The 16,075-nt window shown below is 37.4% G+C and overlaps 1 protein-coding gene across 4 annotated transcripts; it reads right to left on the bottom strand.

Annotated features, from left to right (window-relative positions):
• Nucleotides 1–311: 311 nt before the first annotated feature.
• LOC116203679 (mediator of RNA polymerase II transcription subunit 23-like) lies at nucleotides 312–14,774 on the bottom strand. 4 transcript variants are annotated; one of them, XM_031535539.1, is made up of 21 exons: nucleotides 14,434–14,774; nucleotides 14,298–14,341; nucleotides 13,649–13,748; nucleotides 12,591–13,553; nucleotides 11,411–11,645; nucleotides 9,651–9,868; nucleotides 9,257–9,464; nucleotides 8,116–8,396; nucleotides 7,754–7,837; nucleotides 7,020–7,114; nucleotides 6,704–6,866; nucleotides 6,366–6,611; nucleotides 5,759–5,929; nucleotides 5,488–5,601; nucleotides 4,061–4,186; nucleotides 3,576–3,724; nucleotides 2,670–2,919; nucleotides 1,864–2,587; nucleotides 1,383–1,564; nucleotides 910–1,013; nucleotides 312–826 (listed from the first exon to the last, which is right to left on the bottom strand). In XM_031535539.1, exons 1-21 carry the CDS (start codon nucleotides 14,530–14,532, stop codon nucleotides 622–624), a joined length of 4,761 nt encoding a protein of 1,586 aa, XP_031391399.1. In that variant the 5' UTR covers nucleotides 14,533–14,774; the 3' UTR covers nucleotides 312–621. The 4 variants fall into 4 exon arrangements, with proteins under 4 accessions (XP_031391399.1, XP_031391400.1, XP_031391402.1 ...); XM_031535540.1 differs by having other exon boundaries at nucleotides 2,679–2,919; nucleotides 14,434–14,773; XM_031535542.1 differs by lacking the exons at nucleotides 14,298–14,341; nucleotides 14,434–14,774 and adding exons at nucleotides 13,829–13,965; nucleotides 14,074–14,172.
• Between the last annotated feature and the right edge of the window lie 1,301 nt (nucleotides 14,775–16,075).

Raw genomic sequence — 16,075 nt, 5'->3', positions numbered from 1 at the left:
AGTCATCCCAAAAGAAAAACCGATTCAAGAAACTCACTCGAAGAATTTTTGCTAATTTACATCAAGTCATCAATGGAATCAGGAGGACAAATAAACAGAGACAGATAATTGCAAGTTTAGGTAACTAGGAATTGTACTGAGGTGTTCCCCGAGTGAACGGGGGAAGTAAATTTAGGCCTTGTTTGGTTTGTGGATTTTATTTTAGAATCGCAATTCTAACTTAACTCTACTCACTACAAAACAAAATAACTCATACAAAGTCAAAGTGGACCCCATTTATACCACTTTTTTACACAACAAAACAACATAACTCATACAAAGTCAAAGGGTGAGCCCCATTTATACCACTCTTTTTCAAAATCAAAATCTGATTTTAAAATCCTACTATGAAACCAAACGCAACATTAGCTATTCAACAATCATCATCCTAATTAACTACGTTCTATGGACAATCCTAGTATCATATGTGTTTGTGAATAACCAGTTAAGTGGTGAGCACTGAGCACAATTAGTTATCGTCCACAGGGTCCACAAGTCAACCTAATGTCAGCAAAGTAGTTATCGTCCACAGGGTCCACAAGTCAACTTAATATCAGCAAACATAAATATGTGCCTTCGACACTACTGCGGACGATTATGGGGGATTTTGGGATAAGACGCTGCGTATATGGAGGAATTCACGTCAGGTTTTAGATGGGAGAGAAGGTGCTGCACGTCTGGCCGTAAACTCTCAGATACGGCAGCAAAGAGAGCCAAAATGTCAGGCTTGGGCTTGCTACTCGGCTGTACGGGACCGCCCTGTCCTTCATAGTGCACGACATGATGCCTGTGGCAATAGACAGTCAATGATACTCGACAAAATGTTGTGGGATGGGCTTTAGCATAACAAGAACGAAAAATAGTCCTTACAGAAAATCAATGAGATCGGTTATCTCTGACGCTTCAATTGGTGTCGGTAGCTGCGTGTTCTTGCCGAAAACATCCACCAGCACACTTAATAGGACCGAGAGTGTCTGGAGTCAAATTACAGCAGTTATTAGATCGAAAAATTTAGCAGATATAACAAGAAATTCTAAAACTTAAGATAATCATGTCGCATCATTAAGTTTGACAAAAATTAAACAGCCAGGCTCTCTATCTCTCTCTCTTTTTTATTTTTTTTACGTTATCAAAATTCAATGCACTTCAGTCCCTTGGCACGCTTATATTAATAATGATATTCAAGTTCTGAAATGGATTATTGCCTCTATATCTTTCCCGAAACCTTTCATCAGTAACCAAACCAAGAAACAAATAACAGAAACTCAAATTTTCCTGGTCCTCATAGTATGGAGTTCATGCATCAAAATCTAAGACCAACAACAAATAAGAAATCTATTCACCTTGGTAAAGAGTGAGTGAGCATTGGCAAGTCTAGGGAGCAGAGGGCCCATTATACGGAATGCTATTCTCAGCATTGCAACAGATGTGACCGGTTTGAGATTCTTTATGATGACATGGGTCCCTTCCAGCCATTCTTGTGGAAGATTGCTAAAGAAAGAGTGAAGTAGCGCAATAATGTTACCTGACCATCACATTACGTAGATTGTGAGCACTAGGGATGCAAACAGATTCACCAACTCATAAGATGGTTCTTCTATGATTTTTAAATCTTAATCTTTGAAGCTTTCAATTATTGAACCAGAAAACTACTTCTCAAACTGTTCTGAAACCCAGTTCTTCCTCAAGTATGCAACTAGCATATTGCCCGAAACTTGATTAAGCTTAAGAAGTCCCCCAATTCGATGTGCCATAGCCTCTAGCTTCAATATAATAGCATTTTACGAGAAAATTTGACAGCAATGAAGAAAATTGACTGCATACTTATCGCTGTCGAGGTGTTGTCCTGAGCAGCCCATGAAGGATCCAACAAGGCGTACTTCACAGCAGATTCCAGCTCCCCACATGATCTCTTCCCGTCAGTAAGCCACCAACTGTCTTTTATTATCTGAGATGCCTGTATATAGAGCTGCACATGAAAGTCGGCAGGCAGCTGAGACAACAATAGCCCACAAGCTTGGATCAACAGGCAAGACAGTTGTTCACTTGTGTAACCACTCCGCCAAACAAAGTTTGAAGTATTAGCTGAAGGAGATGATCTGCTTGCACTTAAGGAATCTGTGCTTCCTCCCGAGGGAGAAGTTGGTAGAACTGAACCTTGCCCTCCGATGCTATTTGGAGCACCACGAAGGTTGTTGGATTGAATTACTGTGGGTTGTATGTTAACAATGATTTGGACAAGAGATGATACGATCTGGGAAGCAGGAACAGGGAGAGAGAGGATCTCTATCACCGAAGTTTCGAGAATTAACTGGGTGTATGTTCCGGGATCCTGAATCTGATAGAATGCCTTTAGACTCTCTGTTGAAGCGTGTACTTGGTTTGTTGGTGGAGTTTGGGTACGTGGAGGAGGACGAACCGTGTTACTATTCAGTGGAGGTATTACATTGTTCACCAGCTCCAGCAAAAGATTAGCAAAATAGTCTAGAGGTGGGCAAATGGGATTCGTCGCGCTGACCAGCTGCTGGAACAGTTCCGAGAATGGGATCTGAAATATCAGATGATCACGTCAATAATGAGTCCTCTATATTGAGAGAATTGTTTTCTGTGGAGCCAATATAGACAGAGACCTTTGGTACCTTCTGAGCATCAAGTATACTGAGTATGCGAACTACGAGCTTTCCTGGAAGGTGACCATAGAAGTATGCAAGTATATCCCGGACAAAAGAAAATCTAAAAGGATGATACGCTAGAAATTGAGAATAGATTGTCAAGAGTCGCTCAGTATTATCTATGGCATCATTTTCGATAAGTCTGTAAATGATCAGGGGGAACACCGCAAGCAACCGTGCTGCTATGTCATCAAAGAAGGGAGGATACCTGTATCAAGAATTTGTCAATGGATGAAGTATTACGATAGCTCACGCATGCTATGTGTATATGCATGATATGTGTATAAGAACTAAAGCCTACATCTAGTTGATGAGCAAGAGTCAAGACATAATGCATCAGATAAAAGTCAGCACAGAGTTTGACAAACTGTTATATAGCAATAAAAAAAAACACCAAGAGGTTGCAAACTCCTGGAAACAAGGATTCACAACTAATTTGTTCCGTATGGAATTCAAAGAAAGTCTCAGTATTTGAATTAATTGGAAATCCGCTGATTTTTGCAGGGTATGATGGTCTTAATGATGTTTCAAATTATTGAAACAGTACAGATTTAGTGATAATAGATTACAAGATTATTCGTCAATTTAGCTAGAGGAAGGAATTATGAAGACGCTTTTCCATCCTCAGAACAGGGAATTTGGAGGGCTATATTCTAACAAAGTTTACATCCTACTTGATTTAACAACATGATTCCAATAACTAACAAACAAGGAAGACAATTCCTCTCCTTTTACTCCTCTCCTCTCCTTAACTAGAAAATGAGTGTTAAAGATACAGCCCCTGAAAAGTGCTTCATGATGATATAGAAAGGTCAATCATGTGATTTACATAATAAATTGCTGTTTTATATAGGATATTATTACCTATCCTTCCACGAGAGATGATTCCCTAGAGCCTTTTGTAATTCCGTACGCTTGAAAGGTGTAGTCCGAAGCCAATGCTCGGGAGGTCCACAATTCAAACAATATAATTTCACTCTCTGTTGAAGTTCTTGTCTGTCGAGGAGGCTAATCTGAAGCCCAATTTTCATAGAAGCACAAATTTATCAGTATTATCAAGGGGGGGAAAGATTTGTTGATTCTTGCATCTATATCGTGCAGTAGCAGATGCCGGAAGAATGGAAAGCTTCCTAGCTTTAGGCATGATGTTAACTTGAACTTGAAGCACGCTTAAATAGTTCTGAGGCATCTCAAGTAAGACTAACTGGTAGCAGCCAGACAATCCAGCTTATTGATCTAAATATTCGATGAGGAAATGACTGGTTTCATGGCTGTATCACAGATTATAAATAGAAGACTTGAAAAATCTCTAATTAAAAAAACCTAGAGAGATGTTTTATGAACCATACCACGATACTTAAGGCATGTGGATCATCGTCGCGGTCAGAGAGGGCCAGTAGCAAGATGTCCAAAGGGAGCAACTCGCTTGTCCAAATAAAAAATGCAAGGTTGGCACAGGTTTTCAGTAAAATGTCCTGAATTTAACACGAGAAAACAGGGGTCAGAGATCCTGAAAGAGGAGCTGCAAGAATTAAAATAGAGAGCTGTCATGGTCCTTAAAATCATAAAATACAAATGGCAATTGATCTTCAAACTGTTTCTTCATTCAGTTAGAAAATTGCTTCAGGCGATTCTCCGAGATAGAAGTTTGTCGGGAAAAATACCCATCAGCCCCCTAAAGTATCGATGCAAGGAACATTTACCCTTAAAACTAATTTTTGGAACATTTAATCCCTCAAGATCAACTTTAATTTTGCAAACATGTCCCACGTCCATTGCATGTGATTGGAAAAGTACAATGAAATTTATATTGAAAATGAACAAAAAGAAAAGGAGGAGTCCATCACCGTACGGGCACCCCATGTCTGACCACCTACCTTTCATTTAAAGGATGTGATCAATGAGGCTGGGTTGGTCTCACTCACAAAAGGAGTGAGATGCATAAAGAACATCAAGAAACTAGCAGAACTAAAGCTTACTGAGCTGAATTCAAAGTGGGGTCAGCTCAGAGTGGGATAATGAGTGAAGCTTCAGTGAGCTTAGAAAAGACATCTGATGGAGCTTCCTATATGAGGTACTCTTGAGCTGGGAAAAGCTGAAAACTGAGTAAAGAAACACAAAAAGTGGGGGAGAGGGAGAAAGCTTTAGGCGCAGATCAGTCTCACTCATCCAGTCATCCTGTCTCCCACTCGTGACTGACCAGTCTGGCCTTGGCCGTATGCAACCGTCATCAGCTGCATCCTCCGGTAATGGAGGGGTGGCTGGAACTGGAAGGGGGTGGCTGAGCAGCAATAAGTACTTTTTTGAAAAAAAATCTGAAATCCTTTTTTTTTTTTTTTGAAGCACAATGAATGCATCATTTTCCATGAATTTTGATAGAAATTTTAAAGGCACAGGGACTCAAATTATAATTGAGGAAGTAAATGTACAAGTTGCCGAAAATAGTCTAGGGATGCTCCATACCCCTAATAGTTTAGTGGGCTGAAGGGCAACTCTACCTCAATAGTATAAACTGAGAGAGGTTTTCATTTCAGCCTAGAAAAATATGAGGATATCCATTAACAGTTTAAGATCGCAATAGTATTCTAATTATGATTGCTATGTTTTTCTTTTTTCTTTCTCTGAAAGTATAAGAAAACCTAGAAGTGACCCAAAAATGTTCTCTTTTCTAAATGGAAAAAGGTTTAGATCCTACAATAACAGCACCAAATGGGCAAAATGGACCTATTCCGTTTCCAATGCCACTTTATGAAAAATTTCAGAATAAACCATGAACCTGTATTAAATGCCCACGCTGACGTTCCACTTGAATGCTATGAAGTAGTACATCCACCATTGTATAAATATTGGCGGTCACTTCCTCAGGTGAGACTTCCCTCAACACGCGTACCTTAAATCAAAATCAAAGAAAGAACAAGAAATTAATTATATCAAAAATCAAAGAAGGAACATGAGATTAATTGGAAGACTTCGTAAGGGCTTGGATTTATTAATGCAGAATTAATTAAATATTTGCCATGCCAGAGTTCATCTACAAGAGGTCTCACCAGGTTTGTGCTGTTAATGCTCTCAGGATGCCCTTGCATCAAAGTCCATGCCCCAGCACATAAATACTGCCGATGTTGAGGAAAACTATGGCTGATATAAGTTGTTACATACGAAGGGTCAGCTGAAGGGGAAAGAAGCTGAGTGCATTGATTGATCACAGTTGTTTCTGCCTGAGAAATGTTTAATAGAAAAGCTTAGAAAGATGTTCATAGATTTACTAAGATAATTGGAATCACATATTTTGGACAAAGTGAAATGTCATTTTACTGATTTAGTTTCCAGTCATGTAGAAAGATTAGAAGAACAACTAGAATGCCCTCAAAACAAATTAAACATTTCTTTTGTTTTGAAAAACAGAATGAACAATTAGCAAAAAAGTATGCGGACCTTTTTTCTCCATAAGCTCTAAATAAAATTAATGAAAAAATTGCTAAGATCAATTACCATGGCAGCACATCAGGAAAAAAATCGTAAACATGCATGGTGAAAATCAGAGGAAAAAAAAATTGACTGAAGGGAATACGACATGAAGCATTGAATTTGAGAAAAAAGAAGTGAGAGATTAGGAAATGACACATAATTTTTTGCAAAACATCAGGAACAAACCTGCTGCCATGCTTGAATGACAAGGGCCCTTTTATCGATCCGCGCCGCCAAGGCATCGCGAAGAATTGGTGGGAAGTAGCGTAATGTTTTCTCCGACCATATGTGTTGGCTTGTTGCTAGTATCTGCTCTAGCATGTTTGGTAAATACATAACGTGATCAGCATCAGCAATTCCACGTGTTTTGATCAGGATGGCAAGCGTCATTACTGTTACTCTATTCAGTGTCTCTGTAAATTCAGTTGGACCCTACAGAACGAGACAAAACCAGAATATCTTAGATTTTAATTATATTAGCAAAAAAATAAAACAAGATTTTTATCTTAGACAACAGCATTTACCTTACCCTCCCTCTTCACTGAGAAAAAATCTCTAAGTGAGAAAATGACATTCATGCACAAGTTCTCAGCTAATCTAAATACACGATGATCTCCTCGTTTCCCCTTCAAAGCAGCAATAATTTTTGTCACATCATACATCAAAGCTTTGGTTTTCCCTTGGTACCTACAGGAAATAACATCTCAATAATTCTCCTCAATTTCCACCATCACAATTCAACCACTACAATGTATAACAACAAAATGCCGGAAAACACTAAATGATTGTATATTTCAAAAATGCATATTAAAGGTCATGGCATAAATCGCAGAGAATTACCTGTAGAGAGGAAGTAGGCGATAGTTGATAATCTCAAATGACAAAAGAGTGACCCCAGGCTTGCTCAGCAAAGCAGGATTCCTCTGGGCCAAGTGCTGTAAAATGTTGAAGATTTAAGGTCTAGGTAATGGGTAAGAAAAGGTGTTACCAAAGACACAGAAAATTTGATTCTGGAAATGTCCATGCAATTTAAGGAAATAGGCCTTAGCTGAAAACTTGATATGGGAAATTGGAGCTGACATATGCATTCTTTTGTATACTTTAGCTTACAAACAAAAACGATGAAGGTGCTGCATTGGATTTTTTATGATGCAATAAACTATTCTGCGCTATTAGAAAACAAGGAATCTACCCAATATTTTCAAACTTAGTGACGCTTTCTTCATGTTGCTATAACTTCAAAGTCACCACACATTATGATGAATATGGACCAGCATGTTAGTAGATGACAAGAAAATGCAACTCCCTCTTTACTATGAATCATGAGAAAAGAGAACGGAAGAACTTGGAAAAAAGATTTCAAAGATCGGCATACTTTTCAGAGATTGCACAAGATCCTTGCCACTGCCACTGAACATTATCCTTTCAAATTTATCTTCTCGGTATAGTATTTTCTAAAAGTAAGGATCTTTCCTATGTAATTTTCATGTGTTGAGTTGTCTGTGCTTTAAAATGTGCATGAAATGACCACCCTATTACAGAAGAGCCCTTCTATTAAGAAAGGACAAACTTACACTGATGTGTGAACGAAACAACGAGTGAGGTGCAATGAGCAGCAAGCGAGTATATGTTTCAACCATTGCAATGCTTGGCACAACCTGTTTTAGCAGCAAGAACAAAATCTTTAAAAAAGTTTCACCTGAGAACTATCATATCAGAAACTATAGAACAAGAACTAGACAGAATGTCAACACAGCAGAAAGGACAAGATAATCAGCACTCAGTGCCGATCAATTAGTGTACTCACCATGCCAAATATTTCATGGCTTTATGAATCTAAGATACGCCTTTAACAGCAGTGATTGCACAGGAGATTGGTTTAATACAGAATAACAGTAGAAAAATAAGTACACCAGAAGTGCATAATTAGTCCTACCTGACTGGAGAACAGACATTCTTCCATCTGTTGAGCCAACTTCAAGCACAGGTTCATTGAAAATCCAGATAACAGGGACATCGGTAAGGAGCTTACTTCTCTCATTACCATTAACCTATCATTTGGCTGTAAATTAGATCCTGGTAATAGATCTGTATGTCCACCAGAGGACAACCAATTCATCACTGTTTCACAAGCTGGTTGAGCCATGGTGTAAGATACAACCCAAAACATCCCAACAGAACGTTCATCCATATTCATGTAGTCCATCATAAGATCACCTGGAAGCAGAAATAAAATATGCTCAAGTAAATACAATGGATGTAGCTCCACCAAGATTCTTGCTAAAGAAAGAAGAGAACATTTGAAATCATTATCAATAATTATACCACCAGGCTGCCACGAAGGTTTAAAAAGACATTCAATATTACTTAAAGCTACATAATATATTGAAGAGATCGGGCATCCAATCTTCTGCTTAACCAATCAAATAAGCCATGCAATATCTCCAAGCAATATCTGTATATCTACTCTATGCCACTGGTGAAAGTGATGGGCACAAGGATGAGTTGTTTTGGTTAATGTATGCACCAACATAAAATACTAAATAGGAAATTTCTTTGAAAAAAGAGCCCGGAGAAAAAAAGATGATATAGCTACAGCGGTCCTCGCTTCTTCTTATGTATAACTGAGATTTGACTAAAGATACTTTTCTTTTTTTCAATTGGTAAAGGGATCATTAGTATTAAAAAAGAAAGCACCCAGAGGGTGCAAATCCCTCTCCAGCAACATTTACTCAAGAAGAAAGAAAATTCATCTGCATGACAAAGAGAGAATTAAATCCATCAAAACAGTCATTGATTAAAGATACCTATTACTACATGAACTCATAATAAGCCAACACAATCAGAGTTAAAATTACAGAGTAAACCATGGTAATAATTCCTGTTCCAAGAAAAAGTGACCAGACCTCAACTCAAATATATGGAATCAAAGAATGAAAACAGAAGTGAAAGAGCTTGTGATGTTGACGGATGATAGACAACATGAATTATGGTGAGGACTTCAACAAATATTTTCAAAAAAAACTATGTAATATTAGAATAATTTCGAATTTGCTACATGACTTTATAAATACCACCTTTTGTCACTTGTTTCCACCATTCATCAATTTGTTTTCCTTTCTGAAGTTGTTCACCATTCAAGTACTCCCTAGTTGACGTGTTCAGTGACCAAATCCGTAAATTCTGACAACTGCTTACAAAATCAAGCAGGATGCTTTGAGCAGAATTGGGATCAGCATTTCTATCTTCCCTATGAAATGACAATATCTTCCTTGTCGTCTCCACCTTTTATGCATACAGCACATAAGATACATCAGTTTGAGCAGAATATTTAACTTACTGATAACAATAAGTCATGAAAGTCCAACATGCATCCACAATATAGTGGTTTAAGAAGATATGGAAAATGACTCCATCAAATAAAAGGAAATAAAATGGACAGTACTATCTGGGAAAATGGGAAAAATTAACCTTTCTTGCATCTGTATTCAATGCATTCATCACAAGCTCCACCTTAATAATTCCTGCAAGGAGCCAAGTAACATGATTTGTGCGAAGAATATGGGGATCGCTTTCTGAAATGCGTATAACCAACTTGTCCACAAAGTCAACAAAATCAATGCAACCACTTTTCACAAGGAAAAAGAAGATATCTGAAAAGGAAAGCCACTCTTGCCAGCAGTTCAGCTCTGCAAATGAAAAATTCATAAAATGGTTAGGTTATATATCATGCTATCTCCATTGAACATCATTATAAATGGCTATAGAAGCATCAGCAATACTCCACTAACCATTTTTTTTACTGGACATAATGAACATGTTCATAACTGCAATAAGTTGAGTCTAATGAAAAGGTTCACGAGTGTTTTTTGTTTCCCAATCTTCACATAAATTTCTCATAACTATTTATTCATGAATAAAATCATCTCCATTTCTATGTTAGCTATTTAGCATATGCAATGTACAAACTGGTCAATCACACAAATGAAACAATGCAGAATTAGGTAAAAAATAATAATAATAACAAAAACTTACACAACAGATTTTGAGAACCATAAACCACCAAAATTCTATAAGGTTAGATTTGATGCATGGTAATGGAACAGAAAGAAAGGAACCTCACGAATTTTATACAGTAAAATGTCATCATATATTGAGTAAAAAAAGTAATTTCAAAGTTGAATTTGAGAATATGAATGAATCTATTTAAGAAAACGGACTTAATTACCAAAATTTCATCCTATATATACATTTTTGGATATAAGAAATTAAAAGTAGGTGATGATGCTTATATAAAACTTAGTAGAATAGTGGAATGAGCCTTAAATTTTCTGATGGAAAGATGATCCTATCAAGTTGAAGGAAGAATGTCCCCCAAATGGAATGTTCTTTTGAACTCATACAAGAAGTACAATATGATGAAATGGAGTGGAAGGATGAGATATTCATTCCATTCCATTTCCGTGTACCACAAAGGGCCGAACTATCTCAACCTATATTAAGCCTACTCCAAGGCAATCCAAGCCTCTATCTAGTGCCACATAAAGTCACATGAATTCCAGCCATTTCATGCCACCACATGAACTACATTGTTAGCTTGGAACTCTTCAATTTTTTTACGTGTTATTATTCATGCAGTTTTCTTTTCAGAAAATCTATAAACATATTTTTAGGTACCCAGATTAATCTTAGGAAAATTTTACTCATAATGAACATCAGAGCAAGACCGATATTAACAGGAGAAAGCAGTAAATTTGAATAGCATTGCAATTTTCCCATCAGACAGTGCAGAGAATTGGTTTCAACATATTAACAGTTTTAAATCTTCATCTTTTTAGCATTTTGCCTCAGCACAAGACGGATAAAATACCAACTCAAACTGCAGCACATTCAATGAAGAGCCGAACGCATATTCCGAGAACAATGCGAAGAATTGGTTTCAACATATTAACAATTTTAATTCTTCATCTGTTCAGCATATTGTCTCAGCATAAGACGGATGAACTACCGACTCAAATTGCAGCATTTTCAATGAAAAGCTGAATGCATATTCCAAGAACAACAACTATTATGACAGATCAAGGAATATTGGATATCAAAACTATAGCAGAATACATTTGTGAGGTTAAAAGAGGTAGCCAAAATGAAAACTAGAAAGTCTAGAATATGTGCCAAATACAGACAAAATTTTAGATGAAAAAAAATGATACGAAAGCACAAGAAGTTGTTACCTGAATTTGTTAACTTCAATAGCTCAATAATCCGGCAAATAGTTGCCTCACTAATCATTTCAGAAGTGAAGACTGCACCAGCAGTTGGTGGCTGCCCAGCAGGTCTATAGCAAGGAGCAACAAGAAGCACACGCTTCCACCAGTCAGGTGATGGAGTAGTCCGAATAGCATGCCTTATACACCGCAAAGCTCTTTCCCAATCTAAACTTCCCCTCTGAATCGAACATGCAAGCTCCTATAAAATTAGAAATAGATAAATAAATAGCAATTCTCAGCAAGAATAAAAGGTATAACCACTAAAACCCATCTGATCTTTCTCATTGTAAAGAAAAGTTGACATATATGAGAGGATTACAACAACAAAAGGGCAATTATTGGCCCAACTCGGAATTATGCAGGTAAAAAACTAAACAAATATGTTTAGAAACAAAAGATGAACAAAGTCTAAGATCCTAGAGTGGCATTTGAGAGGCCTACAATTTCCAAACAAGTTAATAAACCGAGCAACTACAACACACGAATGTTACAGATATTGCTAGTGACAAAGGAGACCAGATGCTACTGATATTTAGAAAAGTGAAATGGGGACAAAAGCGAGTACACAGATTGAATTGAAATGAAGGGCAAGATTTAGGGTGAAAAGAATAAAAAGCAAATAGTTAAGAGGTCAAAACCAAGGTACAAACTTGAGATCTCGAATTGACCATTAAAATTTAAAAAAAAAAAAAAAAAAAAGAGACAAATCTCCAAGAGTGCTACAATAATAGTTAAAAAAAATTATGCAAAGCTTTTTGCATAATCTTCATCTCCCTTTGCATAGTTTATCAGCGACTATACTGCATTCCACCTGACACAGACCAAATTTATGGCTGGTGCTGAAAACCATACTTTACCAGGAATTTTTCCATGAGTTGATCATGACCCATTCCCTCTACCTAGTACTCCATTCAATTTAAATATGAATGAAAAAAAGATATTCACTCCATTCAATTTGCTTAAATTATTAACCCAATAGAACAAATAAACGACAGCAGGTATTTCTCCAACCACTCATATAGTGCCTTCTAATAATCAAAACCGCATAACTGCTTAAAGTGGGAAAAACCATACCAAAAGGCACTTTTACATTGTCACGGTAAAATTCACTTTGTTAACATAGAGTACCAGGAAAAATAATCACCTCTCCATGCAATGGCTCTCCAAGTACACTTGGATATGTAATTGGCGAATACCTTAGGTTACCAACCGCTTCACCCGAAATATTAGGAGCCGTAAGGGATAGTATTCTCTGCGTTCCAAACGTAGGGCAATGGAGGTGCTGATCTAACATCTGCATGTGCATAGCCATCATGTCCCTTCTCCTGTGTATCTCTAAGATGAGAGTAAATAAGGCTTCATCATCCGGAATGTTCTCTATGAACTGTAACCCGCTACGGAGTAACTCATAAAAAGGCATTCGGCATTTATCCTGCTCGACCAAAAGCCAAATGACATCTAAACAATTGTGCAGCCATTCAGTTAGAGCTTTGTCAGGTCTCCAGAACTTTGTACCCTCAGACTCATCACTACCCTGTTGCCTCTGATCCCAATTGACCAGCCAATTCAGCATATGAGAGAAAATCTCAGCATGAGTTGTGGGTTTCAAGTTAAAGTTAAGACCGGTCAAGATAATCTTGCAGCATAGCTGGCGCAGGCTGCTTATGGCACTGTCTCTGATAGATGAATTGACTCTTGTCATAAATTGATCAGGTAATTTGACAGGTGACATCGCAGCACCAGATGACGGTTCAATCATTGATTGTGTAGGAGACCCTATGCCATGAGCTGATGTTAAAGGCGATGCAGGATTTGAAGGTTGAAAACTAGACGCATTCGGAATAGCATTGGAAGACGGGATTGTCCCTGACTGTGGCAAACCTGAGGATGACACAGTGGGCATCGATTGACTAGCTTGACCCATTGGCATTTCAGCTGACGAAACCGATGAAAGAAGGGAAGGCACAAGAGTATCCCAGTTAATGTGACCAATGCCACACAAGCTCTGCAGTGCAAAGAGAAGAAAATCTGCCCGTGGTGCATGACCACTGCACTGCACAACCAGAGATATGAAAACTGATTCTGTCACAGCACGCAACTCTTGATCCTGAAAATTCATGGCATGTGATCAACAGGAAATGTTCAGTTCCACTAGCATAAACGGAAAAAAATCTGCCCCTAAATGGAAATTCTAAAACATACCCCAAACTGGGCCAGAAGTTGCTGGAAGTCCAGGATGAACTGCTCATTTCGAGGAGGAAGTTCTCTGTTTAAGGCAACCACACGCTTCTGAGTCTTGTTCCTGCAGGTCATTTCAATGCCAAAATCATATAGTTTTCTTCTTCAGCCATAACAAGATGACCATCTCTCTCTAACACCTACCGAAAAATAAATATAGGTCTCATAGAGCATCTTTTATCTAATCTTTCTTCTCTCTGACATCCTCTCAATAACCACAATATAATTTACAATTGGACTTGGAGCGCCTCAACTAATGCGAACCAGCCCAGCAAAAAACCCTTTTACAACAAAGATAAAGCAAGACGCAGTTAATAACATCGGCATTATTTCTAATGAATGATCAGCCCCATTAGCGGCCAGAATGTCAAGCAAGTATTCCTCGATACCGCGCAAACTTCGAAGTTCCCAGAAATTCTGTCCGCATACTGAAATTTGCGGAAACTGGGGCAGATGAATGCTAGTTCAAACCTTCTGCTCCACTTGGCAACCAGAATTAACGAGTTCAAATGACACAAGAGCAAGCTCGAACGTCAGACACTCACAAAAAACCTTGTAATCAGCTAACTTCAACAAAAACCCATGAATTGGCTATTGGTCGAAATACACTTACGGAGGCTCTCTGACGGAATCACCAGTCTTTTGTCGGCTACTTCTCTGCAAATTGAACGGAATTGGGGCATCAGTATCGCCAGAATATAAATAATAGGGAGAGCAACAAGGTGTAAACTGAGAAGAGAGTGAAGTACTCCTAAGTAGAGATTGAACAGGTCCATAATGGCAGCACGGCCGGGGTGGAACTGGTAGGCTCGAGAGGCCGAATTTGGTCGCTGTTGCGGCTGATCCATTCTCCTACGCCCTGTTTGGTGCACTGGCGGGTAAATTACACCTAACGGGCATTACCACAGGGGCACCCGGGGATTAATAGAGAGAGGGGGAGCCGACTGGGGATCGGAGACGACCGTCGGCCAGCGGCAAGTGGACGGTGGCGGCAACCGGAGGCTCGCGCTACCGCTGCTGATGTTTTTCCAAGCTTGAATAGTTCGCTGGGGACGTTTTGACATCTAGCTATTACCGGTTGGAACCGGTCAACTAGAATGTGTGTGTGTGTGTATATATATATATATATATATTTGTAGTTTTTGTTTAAAAACCAATTAATTAGAGTTAATAATTGTAGATTTATTTTAAAAACAAAATGATAAAATAAAATACAAAAGCGAATAAAAAAATGACAATGAATAGTAATTATATCTATTTTTTTTTAATATTACAAATAAAGTTCAACAAAATTGAAAGAAAGATTACAAAATGATATTTTTGCGATAACCTCTTTAAGAAAAGTGATAGTTTAATACATATTGGCCTATTGATCACTTGTCGAGCTAATGTTATAACAAAACTACATCTTCTGCAATAATACAAGTTGAACATGTGATAATAAGTTCAAATTGGTGTATTTATCACTTGTTGAACTATTATTATCAAAATTTATATCTTCCGCGATAACGTCAGTTCAAAATATAATAACTTAGTTCAAATTTGTCTATTTATTACTTGTTGAACTAGTATTATAACAAAACTACGCGTTCCGCGATAATGCAAGTTGAAGATGTGATAACTTAAATTGGCCTATCACTTTTTTTTCGGTGAATGCCTATGTATCACTTATTGAACTAGTGTTATCACAAACTTCGGTTTTTCAGATAACTGCAATCCAAAAAGTGATAATTTAGTTCAAATTTGTCTATTTATCACTGGTTAAAGCAGTGTTATCACAAATTTATCTTTTTAGGACAACTGTAGTTCAAATATGACTATTTATCACTTATTGAACTAGTGTTATCACAAAATTAAGCGATAATAACAGTTCAAGATGTAATAACTTAATTAAAATTGGCCTATTTATCACTTGTTGAACTAGTGATATTACAAAACTACATCTTCCACAATAACGCCGGTTTAAATTGTGATAGCTTAGTTCAAATAGAGCTATTTATCACCTGTTGAACAAATGTTATAACAGAACTACTTGTTCTGCAATAACGAAAGTTAAAGATGTGATATCACTTATTGAACAAGTTTTAATATAGAACTACATGTTCTCTGATAACGAAAGTTAAAGATGTGATAACTTAGTATAAATTGGCATATTTATCACTTGTTGAACTAAAGTTATCACAAAACTACATTTTCCGCGATAACACTAGTTTAAGATGTTATAAATAACTTAGCTCAAATTGACCTATTTATCACTTGTTGAACTGGTGTTACTATAAAATCACATGTTTTCGCGATAATGCAAGTTGAAAATTTGATAACTTAGTTCAAAAATTTATCTATTTATCACTTGTTGAACTAATATTATCACAAACTTCACTTTTTGGGAAA

This window comes from Punica granatum, chromosome 4, assembly GCF_007655135.1.
Source record: "Punica granatum isolate Tunisia-2019 chromosome 4, ASM765513v2, whole genome shotgun sequence".
Lineage (NCBI taxonomy): Eukaryota > Viridiplantae > Streptophyta > Magnoliopsida > Myrtales > Lythraceae > Punica > Punica granatum.
Note: the sequence above shows the minus strand (reverse complement) of the source record. Positions and strands in the feature narration are given on the sequence as shown.